This window comes from Mustela nigripes, chromosome 2 (genome assembly GCF_022355385.1).
Source record: "Mustela nigripes isolate SB6536 chromosome 2, MUSNIG.SB6536, whole genome shotgun sequence".
NCBI lineage: Eukaryota > Metazoa > Chordata > Mammalia > Carnivora > Mustelidae > Mustela > Mustela nigripes.
The window spans coordinates 219000463-219018372 of NC_081558.1; the positions used below are offsets into that span (position 1 = coordinate 219000463).

At 57.6% G+C, this 17910-nt stretch overlaps 2 protein-coding genes across 3 annotated transcripts in view; one reads left to right on the forward strand and one right to left on the reverse strand.

The window, feature by feature from the left end:
* The window catches only part of COL6A2 (collagen type VI alpha 2 chain), a 33724-nt gene extending 30723 nt beyond the window's left edge, over positions 1 to 3001 (forward strand). For both annotated transcript variants that reach the window (XM_059392547.1, XM_059392548.1), the window contains exon 28: positions 1050 to 3001. In XM_059392547.1, coding sequence (XP_059248530.1) covers positions 1050 to 1648 — 599 coding nt within the window. In that variant the 3' untranslated portion in view covers positions 1649 to 3001. The remainder of the gene's footprint in view (positions 1 to 1049) is intronic.
* Positions 3002 to 6006: 3005 nt separating this feature from the next.
* The window catches only part of FTCD (formimidoyltransferase cyclodeaminase), a 17180-nt gene continuing 5276 nt past the window's right edge, over positions 6007 to 17910 (reverse strand). The window contains exons 8-14 of the mRNA XM_059392551.1: positions 12701 to 12762; positions 12180 to 12309; positions 11931 to 12092; positions 8670 to 8713; positions 8312 to 8450; positions 7348 to 7443; positions 6007 to 6271 (exon numbers count right to left, since the gene is read on the reverse strand). Of these exons, the coding sequence (XP_059248534.1) occupies positions 6185 to 6271; positions 7348 to 7443; positions 8312 to 8450; positions 8670 to 8713; positions 11931 to 12092; positions 12180 to 12309; positions 12701 to 12762 (720 nt within the window). The 3' untranslated portion in view covers positions 6007 to 6184. The remainder of the gene's footprint in view (positions 6272 to 7347; positions 7444 to 8311; positions 8451 to 8669; positions 8714 to 11930; positions 12093 to 12179; positions 12310 to 12700; positions 12763 to 17910) is intronic.

Sequence of the window (17910 nt, forward strand, 5' to 3'; positions counted from 1 at the left end):
CCTCCTGGCCCCAGGGGTCAGCCAACTGGGCCCCATACCCCAGATTGGGGCCCGCCGGGCTGAGAAGCTGGACGCCAGCAGGACGGCCAGTTCCGTCCTCCCCTAGCCCAAGCCGTGGTTGGAGGTGTGGTCTCCAGCAAGGCCACGGCGGAGGGGCCGGGCTGCATTTTGCGGAGGGTGGACCACAGCCCACATATGTGAGGAGTGGGTTTCCAGGCTGTGCTGGAGCACCCAAGTCCCCCAGATGCTTGGCCCCAGCCTTGGCTGCAGCCTTGCCCCCAGCACTGCCTGGCAGTCCAGGGCAGGTGACCTCCCAGTGGGAGCAGGGCTCTCCTCAGCTAACAGGGAGTCACGGGAGCTGCTGCCGGGGTCGGGCCACGCCCGTGCTCACCGCCCACCGGAGAGATGTCCAGTCACGGAGAATACAGGCTCCACTCCCCACTGCTTCCAAAGCTGGGACAGACACGGTCCAGCTAGTGTCGGGCAGCTCTGGGACCACACGGAGGAAGGGGGTCATGGCCAAATGTGGGTCCTCACATCCTGGGGGTTTCAGGACTGGAGGTCTTATGAGATCTTTTTAGTGGATTACAAATGCAAAGACAGCTTCCCCGATCCTCCGTCCCACCCCTTCTGTGGACTGTGGCCCTTTTGGGGTCTCTTTCCTGCCCAGAAGGGCCTGGAGGAGGTGACTGGGCAGAGAAGGTGCTTGGAGGGTGGAAATAAGCCTCTCAGCCTTCAGGTTTGGGGCAAACCCTGAAGAGAGCAAAACCAGCAGAGACAGTGACAGGTTCCCCAGAACTGGGGCCCACCCCTGGCCCACTGTGGTGGGGGCTCCCGATGGTGGGAGCCTTTGGATGCAACCCCACAACCCCGGGGGGTTCTAACGGCTCCAGTGGGAGAGGTGTGCACAGAGATGGGCGCAGGGCACGGCCAGGGCGGGGTACCAGACGGTGCCAGGGCCTGGAGTGGCCAGGAAGGGGCAGCAGGGGCAGGGCCCGGGCGTGGGGCCTCACCCGGGTCGCCCGCCCACCACCCCGTTTTGCCCCCAGAGCTGTACGTGGCCCAGTGCACGCAGCGGCCGGTGGACATCGTCTTCCTGCTGGACGGCTCGGAGCGGCTGGGCGAGCAGAACTTCCACAAGGCGCGGCGCTTCGTGGAGGAGGTGTCCCGGCGGCTGACGCTGGCGCGCAGAGACGACGACCCACTCAACGCGCGCGTGGCCCTGCTGCAGTTCGGGGGCCCGGGCGAGCAGCAGGTGGAGTTCCCGCTCACCTCCAACCTGACGGCCATCCACCAGGCGCTGGAAGGCGCGCGCTACCTCAACTCCTTCTCGCACGTGGGCGCGGGCATCGTGCACGCCATCAACCACGTGGTGCGCGGCGCGCGGGCAGGGGCTCGCCGCCACGCCGAGCTGGCCTTCGTGTTCCTCACCGACGGCGTCACGGGCAACGACAGCCTGGAGGAGGCCGTGCACTCCATGCGCAAGCAGAACGTCGTGCCCACCGTGGTGGCCGTGGGCGGCGACGTGGACGCGGACGTGCTGTCCAAGATCAGCCTGGGCGACGCGACCGCCGTCTTCCGCGAGAAGGACTACGACAGCCTGGCTCAGCCCGGCTTCTTCGACCGGTTCATCCGCTGGATCTGTTAGCGCCTCCTGCCTCCTGCCCCCCCCCTCCCTCCTGCCAGGCGACCCGGCTTCCGGCCCCCATCCCGCACTCCCAGCCCCCGGCCCTGCCTGCACCCCGGGCTCCCCAGGCCCGCGGGCACCGCCTCCTACCCATGGTGCTACTCAGACTCACCCAGAGGTCCCGCGGGCTGCAGGCTCCATCTCCAGGCGCGGGTGTCAAGTGGGGAAAAGAGGACCCGCCCCACGCGTCCCCAGCTTCTCCAGAGAGCCCCGCCTCCGGCGCTCCGGTCTGTCTGTCCACGCCCTCCCTGGACCCCAGAGGCTTTGCAGGGGCCTTGTGGTGGCCAGTGCTCCAGACCCTCACGGACAGCCTCCTGAGGCCTTCCTCAGTCCAGCCTCGTCCCCGGACTCCGCAGCCCCTCTGGTGCCCTCCAGAGGCTCTCTGTGGGCCCCGCCGGCTCTGCTGGGCTTGCTCCCAGGTCCCTGCCTGGCCTTTGGAGGTCCCCTGCCCAGACTGAGCTGTGACAGCAGGCCCTGCATGTTCCTGTCTGCGCACGCCCCAGTACAATAAAGGCTTTCAACTGCCGCCTGCTCTCAGCCTCCTCGTGTCTGTGCTCACCAGGGAACCCCACAGGCGCCAAGGAGCCATTCAGACCACTCATGTGCCCCCGGGACTGCTCACAGTGCCCCACCTGACCCGCTGTCCCGGGGACAGGCGCTGGCCCCCGCACCACCCCAAGTGTCAAGGCCGGACGGCATCAACTGTGGGACCCATGGCTGTCTGGCTGGCCTTGCGCTTAGAACGCTGTTGGGTCAGTGACGGTCCCTCTAGCCCCAGAGTAAGCCAACGTACTTTCAAAATGTTTGTGGGGGGAGGAGTTACGGTGGAGGAGTAGGGGACCCTGATTTCCTCTGGTGCCCCGAGTCCAGCTAGACAGTTTTCACATGGTTCTGAGCACCTGCACGACCAGTGGAGGTCAGAGAAGGACCTGCTGCCACCCTACAACCAGGAAAGGAGCCTTTCCAGAGCCGGCGGGAAGCTCCCCGGGAGCAAACCACCTAGTGCAAGCGCAAGCCGCTCCACAAGCCCGAGCCCCCAGAGTCCGCCGCCGGGAGGACACCTGAGAACCAGCGCAGCAGGCCCCTCCCGCAGACGACCAGCAGGAACCGCGGACAAGGTCACCATCACGCAGACCGCGGGTTGGGTTCTTGGGGAAACCGAATACAGCATTTGTGGTTTTATTGTTCTCGAGTCTTCCAGCTTTATTTCAGTTATTATTTTATCAGTTCTTTTTTAATTTTTATACTGTTTTTAATTTTTTGTTTCCTTTCATTGTATTTTGTTTTTGTATATACATACATTTTTCTTTCCTATTTTGGAGTCCAGTTTCTTTTAACAAACAGACCAAAATACACCCAGGATCTAGCTTACTGTTTTGTTCTTTTTTATTTCTTGTTTGATTTGTTCTTTTGTTTCTGTTTTCTTCTGGTTTGTTTTGTTTGTATTTTTCTGTTGTTGCGATTTTTGTCATTTCTCTCTCCTTCATCTTTTCTTTTCTGGACATAATGATGAGATGGAGACTCTCACTCCAAAAGAAGGAGCAGGAGGCAGTTCTCACAGGCAGGGATGTGGCCAACATGGAGACGAGTAAGACGTCAGAATTCACAACGGTGATCACAAAGATACTAGCTGTGCTTGAGAAAGGCACAGAAGAGAAATTGCTGGAGAAGTAAAAGAACTAACATCTAATGAGGCTGAAATTAAAACGCTGTTACTAAGGTACAGTCAAAATGGAGGCTCTTACTGCTGGGGTAAGAGAGGGTCAGTGACCCCGGAGACCACATGATGGAAGAGAAGGAAGCTGAGAAACAGAGATAAACGACAGGATCACAAGGGGAGAGTTCGAGAGATCAGTGATACCCAAAGTGAAATAGTATTCGAATAATAGGGGTCACAGAAGAGGAGGAGGGGGGCGGGCAGAAGGCTTATTTGAACAAATCATAGTGGAGAACTTCCCTAATCTGGACAGGCATTCGAATCGAGGAGGCACAGAGAACCTCCTCAAAATCAATAAAAATAGGTCAACACCCCAACATATAATAGTGAAACTTGCAAATCTCAAAGACAAATAGAAAATCTTGGAAACAGCTTAGGACAAGAGGTCCTTAACCTACATGGCTAGAAACATAACTTTGGCAGCAGACCTTTCCACAGAGACCAGTTGGGACGGAAAGGACTGGCATGATACACTCAGAGCACTAAATGAGAAAAATATGCATCCAAGAATACTTTATCCAGCTAGGCTGTCATTGAACATAGAAGGAGAGATAAAGAGCTTCTGGGACAAACAGAAAATAAAAGAATTTTCAATCACCAAAGCAGCCCTACAAGAAATATCAAAAGGTGTCCTGTAAGCAAAGAGAGAGCCTAAAAGTAACATAGACCAGAAAGGAACAGAGATGAGTAACAGTCACCTTACAGGCAACACAATGGCATTAAACTCATATCTTTCGATAGTTACCCACAATGTAAATGGGCTAATGCCCCAATCAAAAGTCATAGAGTAACAGTAAATAAAAAAGCAAGACCCAAAGAGATTCATTGTGGACCCAAAGACACCTCCAGATTTAAGGTGAGGGAGGGGAACACCATTTTTCATGCTAATGGACCTCAAAAGAAAGCTGGGGCGGCGATCCTTATATCAGATAAATTAGATTTTAAACCAAAACTGTCATAAGAGATGAGGAAGAACGCTATATCGTAATTCAAGGGTCTATAAGATCTAACAGTTGTAAATATCTCTGCCCCTAACATGGGAGCAGCCAACTATATCAACCAATTAATAACCAAATCAAAGAAACACATCGACGATAATCTTTTAACTGTAGGCGACTTTAATGCCCGCCCTCACCGAAACAGACAGGTCATCTAAGCAGACCAGCAAGGAGACGAGGACTTTGAATGTCACGCTGGACCAGAAGGACTCCGAGGTCAGCAAACCGCCATGCTTGCTTCTCCCAAATGGGCCAACAGGAAAACAGGGTCTGGTCACCACAGAGCAGGTGTGGGACTTGGGGGGACTATGTGACGGAGGACGGTCACCCAGGACGTGGTCATAAATCATTGAGCTGTTGGTCATGGTTTCTGAATGTTTCTTACATTTCACAGTGAAATGGTTAAGAAAATATGGGAAAGGATGAGTGAATAAAACCCATTTTGAGCAGGAATCTGTCTAAATGCCGTTAAGAGAGGTGCCCCTGAGAAGTAGAATCGAAACCCAGCCCGGAGCCTGCTCTCGTTACGCGTGAGGGAGGAATTAGGGATGTGCGTTCGCATGCGCTTGTGTTTGCTTGCAAAAACGTGGAGTCGCACGAAAGAACACAGCGACCGCCGGAGGAGGGGTGAAAAGCCCGGGGGGGACGGGGTGGCGAGGTGTCCCCATGGAGCCCGGTCAGTCCTGTCTGGGAGCACCTGACACGTTGTCTGTTTTGGAAGACTAAAGCGGGAAAACCTCAGCCTGCGGCTGGCGGTGGCAAGGCCCTCATGGGGCAGAGCCTACCCACACTCGGGGTGGCATTGCCTGGGGAACACAGCACCTGCACACAGCCTCCTGGGTGCCCCCGATGGGGCCAGACCCAGCGACCTCGTGCCCCACCCCCTGCTGCCCTCTGCCTCCTGGAGCTCCTACCCCGGACCTCCCGGGCCTCTCTCAGCCACATGGTCAGCTTCGCAGCAGCATCTGAATCTGGAGTGGGGGGCTCCCCCAGCACACCCCCTCCCGTCCTGGCCACCAGGCCCTGTGGGGAGTGCAGGAGAAGGCAGAGGGGCTGTGGGCTGGGAGACAGGGGAGCTGTCCTACTGGGACCCACATTGCTGGGTCTTGGCCCCTGGACTTCTGCTGAGAGAGAAGCCTGTGGCCGGGGTCCATTCATCCTGTGAGCCCCAGGTCTGATGCTTTGTCACCTCCCAGCCAGTCAGGGGAACGCGTCCCCTCCGCAGGAATCCCCAGCGCCCCCAGAGCAGCAGACGTTGGCCACAGCCCCCCACGATTCAGGCAGTACTGGCCTCACCTCCTGCCTGCAACTGGATGGGGAAGCGCTGCCATCAGGCAGGGGGCTTCTGTCCCCTGCATGACCCCAGGGATACCGAGCCGCAGGCGCCTGCCCTGAGCCCTGGGTGCTCCCAGTAACGCGGGGCCCGGCTCAGGCTCCAGCAGCATGTCAACGCGTCTGTGGGACCCTGGAGCTGGTGTGTCACCTCGTGCCACGCCCCCATGTGCCTGACCACCTCTCCCCATGCTCACTCACCTCGGGGTCCCCGAGCTCCTGCCCATGAGCTCAGCCCTTCCCTTCCTCCAGCCCAAACACACCACACAGGCACCGGTGGGTCATGACTTTACTAAAAGCAACAAGTGACAAGGGGTGAACCTGCCACCCCAAGGGGACCCCAACCCCTGCCTCCGCCCACTCTGGGCCCCAGAGGGACCATGTGTGGAGGCTTCCAGAAAGGGGGGAACACCGAGGGCGGCAGAGTCCACGCAGTCTCCCCACCTGCCGTCACTCCTGCCGGGCCTCCAGGCTCTCCAGCACCAGCGCTGCCTGGGTCTTGGCTTCCTGCAGGAGGCTGGAGATGCGCCGGCGGGTCTGACAGACACAGGCCCAGGTGTCAGTGTGCCCCCCGCCCATGTCCCACCCCCAGGCCCAGACCCAGGCCTCAGTCAGTCTGCCCCTGCAGCCCACCACCTACCTGCCAGCCCAGGCCCCCCGCCAGCTGCCTGTGCCCTCTGGCCGTGCTCCCTGGCCTATCCTCTCTGGGATGACCCCAAGCCCCCGACCTGGGGACTCCCCAACTCCTCACAGGCCTTTCAGCAAGGACGGGAGGGTCCCTCTCTCTGTCCTGACGCGGGAGGACCACCAGGCCCAGGCCCCACCCTCCTAGTTGTCCCACATTAGCCACTACTGCAGAGGGCTGGGCTGTGGCCTCAAGCCCAGAGTGGATTCTCGCAGCCCGTCTGTTAAGTCAGTCCCCACGTGGTCTCCTGGTGTTCAGTGACTTCCCTTAAGACCCAAGCTCAGTCCCAAAAAGGCCTTCACTCTGAGCCGTGAGTTTTTCAAGACTGTCACAAAACCAGAGACAGGTGAGTGGTGTCTGAGGCTGGGGAGGGAGCGAGGGTCCTCTAATGGGGGGAGGCTTCCTTCGGAGCAAAGAGAATATTCTGGAACATGACAAAGGTGGTGGTCCCACGTCGTGAGTGTGCAAGATGCCCAGCTGTACACTTTAAAATGGAGACTCGCCTACCCTCACAGTCACCTCCACAGCCATTCATGGCAAAACCCTAACAGCTGCTGGAGCTAAGGCCATTTCGTGGGTTGGCCCCTGCTGCCAGCACTCAGGGCCTATGCTGGGGGACCCAGCCCTGGGGGGCCCTGCTGGGCAGTTGAGCATGGTGGACAGGCTTGAGCTGGCCAGGGTGCGGCTCCGGTGAGGGCATGGGGGCTCCCCAGTCCCCAGCCAGAGCCCCCCAGGAGGGGAGGTGGAGGTACAGATGACGGCTGCCCCCCCCCCGCCTCCAGCAGCCCCAGGAGGACAGCAGCCCCCGCAGAGGCCAGAGGAATGTCTCATCAGATGGACACGCTCCCCAGAGCCGTACTGCAGAGCCGCAGCCCTGAGGAACGCCCGGGTCCCACCACGGCCCGGCCCCCATGCCTCACCCGCTTACCTGGTCCTTGAACGCGTCATCGGTGACGTCCTTCAGGTTGATGAGCACGTTGAAATAAGCCCCAAACATGCCCGTCTCCAGGGCCTTGGCCGCCACCTGCAACAGGCGCCAGGAACGGAGCTGGCCGGCCGCACCCCGAACTCACCGCACCCCCTCCGTCCCCCAGGGCCACGGCTGGTGCCCTCACGCCTCATCAGTAGTGCCCCAGGGGTCCCCAGGAGGCACAAGGCCAGCGGAGGCCCCGGCAGGGACGTGCAGAACGGCGGGTTCCAGCCCAGCCCTCCAGACACAGACGACAACCCCAGCCTGACGTCCGCCTCTGAGCGCAGAAAACGGGGTCCTGAGGGAGGTGAGGCCTCCCGGCTTCAGGCCTGGGCTACAGCCCACGTTCCTGGGGTCTCCTCCCGGCTTCCCACGTGCGGGCCACGGGTGGGGAGAGCCGGTGGGAACACGGGGCCAGGGACAAACCCCGAACGGCAGGAGCCACTTGTGCTCAGGGAAGGAGGGGACCCTTGTCTGGAGCCGCGGGACCAGACCCGGCGCACAGCCGTCCTTCTGGGGACGCCCCACAGCTGCGGTGTTCCGCACGGGCTGAGAGGTCCCCCGCCCACTCCATGTCCCCGACGCACGGGCTGTGCCCCGGGTGCCGTGTGCACATCTGGGGGCCGGCTTCGGGGTTTTCCGAAGGGCAAGGGGCCATGAGGAGGGAATGCGAGAGAACAAGGGAGCGGGAGGAGGGGTGGCCAGGAGGGCCTGAGGGCGGCGCCTGGTTTCTGAGTTCTGCCTCTGCCACGCCGCAGGCTCAGCGGAAGCCCTTGCTTCCCACTCTTGAAACTCCTCAAACGGGATCAACAAACGGGCTCTGCTGGCTGAGCCTGGCCAAGACCCCCTGGGAAGCGCTCCAGTCCCACGACCCTCCACTCTGCTCCCCCGCAGCAGGAGCCCGACCCCCTCTGCCCCGTACCTGCAGGTCCGACCGGCAGGCCAGGTTCCCACACAGGGCCAGCTCCTGCAGCGCCGGCCACAGCGAGGCCACCGTCTCTGCCAGCGCCAGGGGCACGGCGACCGCCCGCCTCAGCCCCTCCTGCAGGGCAGCCGCACGCCTGAATCCAAGGGGTTGGTGGTCAGGGTGCAGGACACCCAGGGGCCACGTGGACTGCCCCCCAGCTCCACCCAGACAGACAGAACCGGGGTGGACAACAGGGCCATCATTCTTCCATCACAAACACACCGCCACAGGGGGGTTAGGTGGCTCCAAGGTCAAGGCCCTGGGCGTCCACCATCCGGCGAGGCGCCTCCCCCCCAGCCACTGCGACACTCACCTGTCCCTTTCCTCAGGTGTGCTCTTGGGCAGCTTTGTTGCTTCCTGCCAGGAGAGATCATAGAACCTGTGGGGTGAGCAGTGGCCATGGCCCGGAGCCACACGGAGAGTCCGGGCAGCATCCACACCCCCACCCCCGGGGTCAGCACTTCTGCAGGGCAAGGGTGCACCTCCGAGCAGCCCTTTGCAGGGGCCACAGTTTCCAGCAGGCTCCAGGAACTGCAGGGGGACGCCCTCAGGGGCCGGGCTCCCGTCACTGCTTGTGTCAGACGACACCACCCTCACGGGGTCTCAGGGTTAGCTGCGTGTCCCCTGTCCCCTCTCACCTGAACCAGATGAGGCCTCCTCCCGCGAGTGGTCACGCGGGCCCCTACACGGGACGGCCCCCCGGCCACGCGCCTGCATCTGTTCAGGCCTCTCCCTGACACTCTGAAGCCCCATCCTGCCCGTCTGCAGGGGCCCAGGGCCTGGCGGGGGGGGGGGGGGGATGTGTCCTTTCTGGATTTGGTTAAATGTCAACATGCCTGAGAGCAAGGGAGCCCCGGCCCCACCTGGAACTTCCCTGATCAGCACCGTAACCACTCCTGCTGGTGGACAAAACCATCCGAGCCTCCCAGGGGCTGCCCGGGCCTCTGCGGCGGCGCCCACCTCCCTCCAGGCCGTCCTCACCCACGCGGGGTGTTAGTCCTGTCCCCGTGAGGCCGCCTCAGCCGGGTCTCCAATGCGTGGAGCCGGTCTGGTTTCCGCCGGCCGTCCTTCCACAGTCGCGGCGGCATCCCTCGGACGACGGCCGTCCAGCCACTCTTAGGTTACCCCAAGCTTTGCTTTCCCCCATCTGGAAACCGCTTCTGCCTTTGGCACAAGACGAGGACGCTTCTGTGTTGTTTTCCAGATCTGTACCTTCCTGTTGGCCCGGGAAGGGCAAAGCACTGTGTCCCCTCACGCGTGTCACTGTCCACGGTGCACCTCCACGTCGTTCTGAACAAGACCTTCGCTGGCCAGCCTTCCCTTCTGATTAGATTTCTGTTTTTCTACTTCCCTCCGGGGGTTTCCTACTTATCCCCCCATTTCTAATCTGGGGCGGCCAGCCTTCCATGTCCCCTGGATGCCCTCCACGCCCGCCAGTCACCAGAGCACAGGAGTCTGGGAAGCGCTGCGGGAGACACTCAGTAAGCTCAGGCCGGGGAGGCCCCATAAACCACGACACATGCCCCGGGAGGAGCAGGGAGACTCCAGGTTCAAGGACAGAAAACTCAAGGCTGCTCCGTCGGGAACCGGCACGACCCGCGTAGGGGGCAGCCAGCCCGAGTCCCGAGTGGAGTCTGGTCCCGGTGCAGCCCAAGCCCCAGGTGGCGCCGGCAGTAAGGGAGGTCTGAGAGGGAAGGGAGCCTTGCTCTCCCGGAAGGCACCCAACACCACTGGGCAAAGTGCAAGAGAGGCTCCTGCCATGGTCAGGGAGCAGTGCCACCGGGGCCACCAAGACACAGACCGCGGCGCGACTGCCACGTGCATGGCCTGGGGTCCCGGGAAGGAATCCTTCTACGAATCACCCCCACAGGCTGCCCCGTGCATGCCCGGTGACAGACGTCAGAGGCGTGCACAGAGCAGCGTCCCCGGTGCTGACGAAGGGGCCCATGTGTCCCGGTAGGGCTGGCCAGGTGCTGTGACCCAGACGTCCATACATCACACATGGTCCGGGACTTACACAAGTTCGACGGAGGGTTTTTGACTTCATGGTGGCGTGAAAGTGACATGTGTTCAGGAGAACCGGTGCTTGGAACTTGGGATGTGAGTCTTCGCCCAGACTAGCGATGGGCAGTCCTATCCCAAGACTAGGCAGCTGCACGGTCACACTGCTGTTCTGTGGGTCACTCTGGATGTGGTGTTTGGTCAGTACAGAAGCTTTTCAACACTTCCTCATAAGATAGGCCGAGTGCAAGGTGGCTGTGCCCAGCTGTCGCAAACGGAAGTGTTCTCAGCAGCTGAAGGCGGACAAACTGTGATGTGCTGCGTACTGGGTGTCGTAAATGCATATCTGCCTTTCAGTATTTTCAGCTTATGGAGGGTGTATCTGCCGCTACTCCACTGTAAGTCAGGGTAGATCTGTGTGTGTTGTGTCCAGCGCCCATATAGAGAGATCTCTAACAGAACGTCAAGTGACAAGCCCAAGAGGCAACCTAAGGATGCACGTGATGCCATTTGTGCAAGAAGTGAGGAGAAGAAGGCAAATTGGATCTATGTCAATACAATAAACATCTCCGGGCGCACGCCCTCTGTGCCTGTTTGGGGCATGCAGGGGTGCGGCAGGAGGCAGGACCCAGGACCCCTCATCCGCTATCCTCCTGTCCTTGTGAATTTGGAACCACCTGAAGGTTTTGCCTACTTTAAATAGCAAATAAATGAAATTTAAGTCTAAAAACACAAAAGGTGACCAGTCTCTCTACCTCCTAGCCAGAGGCCATGGGTTTTAATTTAGTTCCAGGCAAGACGATGATGGTTCCTGTCTGGATACAGCCTTCCCTTGGGGGTGCACGGCATGCCCTGGAGGTCACCGGTGGTCGTCAGAGCCCTGACTTCCCTTTAGTGAAGTCCAGCCCACGAGGCAGCTCTGCCTGTGGCCTGGGGTGCAGCTGGTGGCCCTGAGCTCACGTGTCTCCCGGAGCCTCCCACCAGAACGGCTCTGGGACACAGACGCACGCCGGGGCTCGGTCCTGGACTCGCATCTCGGCTCCTCCTGAGCTACGCCCTCCCTGTCGCCCACCGCCGGACACGCAGCCTCCCTCTCGGGTGGGAGAGCAGGTTCCAACCTGACCGGCCTGTCGCGTGGAGAGTTCCCAGTTCTCCCCGTGTCCTCTCTTTGTCTGGTAGCTGGAAAGTCTTCTCCAGCCTCTGAGACCGTCAGTCACGGGCGCTCCCCTGAGGGTCTCCACGGCCGGTCCAGCCGGGGTCGTGAGGTCCGGCCGCCGGCCCAGTGCGGGACTCAGAGGCAGCTGAGGACGGGGCGCCGTCGCTCCCCCCCACCCCACCGGCCGCTGCCCTGGAGGACCGCGCGGGCCCACGCCGGGGCGTGGAGGGGCGGGAGGGGCGAGAGCAGCCGCCCGCGCTCCACTCCGTGCAGCCTCCCCTGCTCCCCACGCCCTGTGCCTGCCCCGGCGCCCGCCCTCCCGCCCGCGCTCCATGACCCCGGGGGACGCCCCCGCCGTCCGCTGACCCCGTCTCCCCCGGACCCCCGCGGGCTGGCGGGGTCCCTCTGAGCACCCACCAGGTAGGCCTGGAAGGCCCGGGCGTCGACGTCCACCAGCGCGGTCAGCTCGGCCGCGGCCGCGTGCAAGGGCGGGATCAGACGCCGCATGGTCGCGTCCAGGTGCTCGAACTGGCGGCGCCCGTAGGTCATGAGGCCGGCCATGGAGGCCAGCGCGGCGCCCTGGGCAGAGAGGAGCCGTGCATGGGACTCGGGACCCCAGGCCAGGCGCCCTCGGGCCGTCCTCGGCCGAGCCGCCCTCGCACTCACCATGGCTGCGCAGGCTGCTGCCACGGAGCCGCCCCCTGGGGCCGCGGAGCGGGCGCCCACCTCACGCACAAAGGCACGCAGGGGCTTGTCCGCCAGGCTCTGCCCAGGCCCGCCCTCGGGGACCAGGTACCTGTGGGGAGGGGCCGGCCCAGCGAGGCTCAGGGTGCGTGGGCAGCAGGGCCAGGGGATGGGGCTTCGGGGGACAGGGAGTAGAGGGCGGGGCCCAGGGTCACTACCGCCAGGCAGTGAGGGCAGGGCTGGCTCAGACCCTGGCCCCTGACCCCACGCCTCTTCCCACACATGCCCTCTCCAACATGGTGGAGGGGACACGGTCCCAGGGTGCAGAGTGGCCATGACCACGCAGAAGCCCCATGATGATACGTGTCTCACTGTGTCCCCCCAACTGGCCCCCAGCCTCGTGGCTGGCACAGACACCCTGGTGTTTGCTGATGAAGAAGTGACCACACAGAAGGCTCTGGGAGGGCGGCAGCAGGTCTCTGGGGAGGGGGGCAGATGCTCACTCGATGATCCGCTCCTTAGGGTTGAAGGGGGACAGAGAGTCCAGGCCCAGCCGGCTCACCACCTGGAAGGAGAGGCTGGTGATGAAGAGCCATGTAGCCCCCCAGCCCCGAGGCAGGCCACTGCACCATGGGGTCCCACCTGAGTCACGGTGGCGTCCCTGCTCTGGTCCCCCGTGTGTGGGGAGCCAAGCCCAGCAGGCCGCAAGCCCACCCACCAGGAGCTTGTGAGCGCCCGCTTCTGGGAAAGCCCCCAGCCCAGGGCAGGCCGCCCCTCAGACTGCCCCCACATCTTCCCCACAGGGAAACCGACCCAGGGAGAGGAGGTGCCCTCATTCCTTGCCACAGGCGTCCAACAAACAGCACCGCACACTGAGCCCATCTCTGAAAGGGACCTACAAAACTAGCTCCTTGGACAAGATTCATTATGCTTTGGGGGTCAGTTCTCACAACTCTTAAAGCCCTGGAACTGCCTGACTGACCTAAACATAAGATTTGTTCTATGAGGCAAAATGGATTTTACCTAAATTCAAACTAACATTGGAACAATCTCCATTTGAGATTAGAGTTTTTTCCACCAAAACGTGCTCAAAACACTTTACGGAGCTGTGGGCCAGCGGCCTGGTCCAGCACATCCTGCGCCAAGCAGGCTGTTCACAAAACTGGCAAGTGGCAGGTGCTCTTTGACAGAAACAAGCCAGCAGAGTCCCCAGGGGCGGGGGTGGCCCGCAGGTCTCCCCGAGGACACAGAGGTGGGTAAGAGCACCTCCCCAGAGCCTACCAGAGGTCTTCAACAAGCAATAAAGCAAAGCCGTCCTGGCCCAGACGACCTCAAAAAGACAGACATTGAAACATGAATTTAAATGCCTCGCTAAGTTGGCAGAAAGTAAAAGCGCTTGTTTAAGGCCAGAAATGACCCAAAATGGAACCAGACAGGCCTGCTCACGCTACGCTGGGCCCACCCTGGGACATCTGAGAGCCTCTGCCAGCCCCTCATGAGCAGGGAGGTCTCGAGTCCTGAAGGATGAGGCCAGATTGGAGGCTCCTAAAAGGTGACCCCAAGGATGAACTAGGATTTAAAAAAACAAAAACTACTGAAGGATACTTCTCAGTTTCTGCCTTCCCTTTGGCGAAATAGGAAAAACACTTCCTGGGAATTCTAACCACAAGCCACGCTGAGAGGTCCACACAGAACTCTCTACCTGTGTAGTTCCAAAGCTCCAAGCTGAGTCTGGGGGCCCCTGTGTGATCAGGTGCCCGAGACCTAACAGAGGCAAATCCAAACTTAAAATCCAAGTGTCCAAAATTACCACAGATAAAGTTGCAAAGAACATGCACCCACAATCAAAAATCACAAAATCACAAAGAAGCAAGTCACTGTGAGAAAGTCAACAGATGTAGCAATTGGCAAAATCAGACCTTCAAAAACTGCACATATCAGAACTATCAGGGAAAGAATATAAAATGACAGGTTAAGAAATACAGGAGAGCATCAAACACATTAAAAAATAATAAATAAATGTGGGAGAGATAAAGGCTTTTTTTTTCAGTATGGTACTGGCACAAAAACAGACGCATAGATCAATGCAACAGAAGAGAGCCCGGAAACGGACCCTCAACTCTATGGTCAACTCATCTTTGACAAAGCAGGAAAGAATGTCCAATGGAAAAGAGTCTCTTCAACAAATGATGTTGGGAAAATTGGACAGCCACATGCAGAAGAATGGCTTTGGACCACTTTCTTACACCACACACAAAAATAGATCCAAAATGGATGAAAGACCTAAATGTGAGACAGGAATCCATCCAAATTGGAGAAGGGGACACAGGCAGCGACCTCTGTGACCTCAGCCACAGCAACTTCTCTCTAGACACGTCTCCAAAGGCAAGGAAAGCAAGGGCAGAAATGAGTTATTGGGACTTCCTCAAGATCAAGAGCTTTGGCACAAAGCAAAGGAAACAGTCAATAAAACCAAAAGACAAGTGACAGAATGAGAGAAGATATTTGCAAACGACATAACAGATAAGGGGCTAGTGTCCAACATCTATAAAGAGCTTATCAAACTCAACACTCAAAGAACAAATAATCCAATCAAGAAATGGGCAGAAGACATGAACAGGCATTTCTGCAAACAAGACATCCAGATGGCCAACAGACACATGAGAAAGTGCTCCACATCACTTGGCATCAGGGAGATACACATCAGAACCACAGTGAGATCCCACCTCACACGGGTCAGAATGGCTAAAATTAACAAGTCAGGAAACGACAGGTGCTGGCGAGGATGCGGAGAAAGGGGAGCCTCCTGCACGGTTGGTGGGAACGCAAGCTGGTGCTGCCGCTCTGGAAAACAGCACGGAGGGTCCTCGGGAAGTTGAGAATAGAGCTGCCCTACGACCCAGCAATCGCACTACTGGGTATTTACCCCAAAGATACAGATGGAGTGACCCAAAGGGACATCTGCCCCCCAGTGTTCATAGCAGCGACACCCACGACAGCCGGACTGTGGGAAGAGCCCGGACGTCCGTCGGCAGATGCACGGACAGAGAAGACAGGGTTCGTCTACACGACGGAATGTGACTCGGCCATCAGAAAGGGAGACGTCCTGCCCTTGGCATCGGCGTGGATGGAACTGGAGGGGACTGTGCTAAGCGAAGTCGGTCCGTCAGAGAAAGACAATTCTACGATCTCACTCGTATGTGGGATTTAAGAAACAAAGCAGATGGACACAGGGGAAGGGAACCTCTCTGGTTAGAGAGAGAGACAAACCGTGAGAGACACTTAACTCCAGGAAACAAACTGAGGGGTGTGGGAGGGGGGGGGGGGGGGGGGGGGAAAGGGGGGGGGGGGGGCCTTCAGGAGGGCACGTGATGGAAAGAGCACTGACGAATCACTGAATTCTACCCCAGCAACTATTAATACATATATGTTAACTAAACTGAATTTAAATAAAGAATTATTTAAAAATACATATCTGTAAAGGCAATGCATTGAAACTAGTCAAGGCATTTTTTAAAATTCGTAACATAAATAAAAACATGCATTGCTTAATACTTGTACATGTTACTTGTTAAACTTTGTGAATAAATTGTGTTTCCTGAGGGGGAAAATGAAAGCATTTTCTTTAAAAAAAAGGGTCAAGTTAGAAAACCGTTACTGGCTGCTAAAACATATGGCTGGAATGTCCAGAGAAACAGGGCGTCTGCATATCTTCCAGGACGGTCCCCCGAGCACTCGCTACAAAAGGAAAAGCTGCAGGAGTAACAGCATCTTGAACCAAGGACCTGGCAGCAGGGAGAGGACCGGCCTGACCTGGGCTCTGAGGACGGCACATCCCACCTCCTCCCGCCCCCGCCAGGAGCCCACAAGCCCAGGAGTCGTCCGACCTGCGCAAAGCCACTTCCTTTCCTTTTAAACTACTTCAAGGTCATTGAAGGGCAAGGGCAGAGGGAGCTGCTCGCAGCTAAAGGCAGCAGAAGTCAAGGCAACGAAAGATTGCCGTGGGGCCGGGCCCCGGGCGAGAGGATAAGTAGCTCCGTGGGGGTGAGGGAGACACGGGCGAGGTTTGGTTCTGGTCTGCAGATTAGACGGCAGAACTGTACTGATGCTGAATTTCCTGATCTTGATTATCGTACTGGGGTTGTGCAAGAGGAATGTCCTTGTTCTTAAGAAATAAAACCTGAACAATTGGAGGTAAAATGGTACAATGCCTTTAACCACTCTGAAGTGGTCCAAAAAAATACATGACAATGTGTGGTTACAGAGAGAATGAGACAGTGAACGGGGGGATGCAAACCAGCGGACAGTGGGGAGCTCGTGAGGGGGCTCCCGGCACCGTTCCAGACCCCGGTACTGCTCCTACACCTTTGCCGCAAGCAGAGAATTACAGCAACACACAAAATTCACACAAAATTTTGTAACAGCTAGAAGGAGAACAGACCTGGCCGTGAACCGTATCAGCAGCTTAGAAGTGAGGCTGGAGAAAACCACAGTGAGTGTCGGGGAAGAAGTTACTGGACTCGGAGGACACAGAAGGAGTCCTTCAGGAATCAGGGAGTAAAACAAGTCCCTGGAGATTGGGGAGATAACCAGGCAGACTTAGACCTCTTACAGGTCATTTGATTCCAGAAGATGGTAAAGATGTGTTTGCAGGAGTGCCTGGGTGGCTCAGTCAGTTAAGCCTCTACCTTCGGCTCAGGTCATGATCCCGGAGTCCTGGGATCGAGCCCCGCATCGGGCTCTCTGCTAGGCGGGAAGCCTGCTTCTCCCTCTCTCTCTCTTCTAGCCTCTCTGCCTTCTTGTGATCTCTCTCTCTGCCAAATAAATAAATAAATTTTTTCTTTTAATCTGCTTGACGGTGAGGTTCAGGCAACATACAGGTAGGAACAGAGATGACCTCGACTGTGTACAGAGCTAAGGCTCCATGTCTGTGGGTATTTAAGACATGTGGGACATTCACAGAAGGTAAATGTCGTACAACTGACCTCGTGAAAATAGTGACACAACAACGTAAGTCTAGAGCAGAGACGATGACCTCTCACAGGACTGCACTGATAACCCCGTCTGTCTTCCCCAGGAGACAACAGACACTGTCGACGTTCATAAGGAGCAAAAGGATTGAAGTATGCCATTTAAACTTCATAATTTAACCTCCTAGAACTAATAAATGAATTCGGCAAGGACGCAGCACACGAAGTCAGCACACAGAAGTCCGCGCGTTTCCATGCGCTAAGGACAGTTCTCTGAAAAGGAATTGCAGAAAGCACTGCATTTACAGTAGCGTCGGGAAGAGTGAAATAGTTGGGCCTTCATTAACTTAACCAAGGAGGTAAAAGACTTGTACAATAAAATCTACAAAACATTGCTCAAATAAATTAAAGAAAATGTAAATAAACAGAAAACCCATGCTCATGGGTTGAAACACTTCCTCTGTTAAGATGGCTCCCCAAAGCGATGCACAGAATCAGTGCAGTCCTTCTCAGAGCCCTAATGGAGTTCTTGGCAGGCACAGAAAAACCCATCCTGGGCTATGACGGCTACATAACATTATGACATACTTAATATCAACAACTGCATGCCTAAAAGATGGTTAAGATGCCAATTGTGTATTTTACTACAAAAGAAAAAAATTGAAAAAAAAATTTAACCACCAAAAGAGCTGCCCATCCCCACAAAAAAAAAAAAAAAAAAAAAAAAAAAAAAAAAAAAAAAA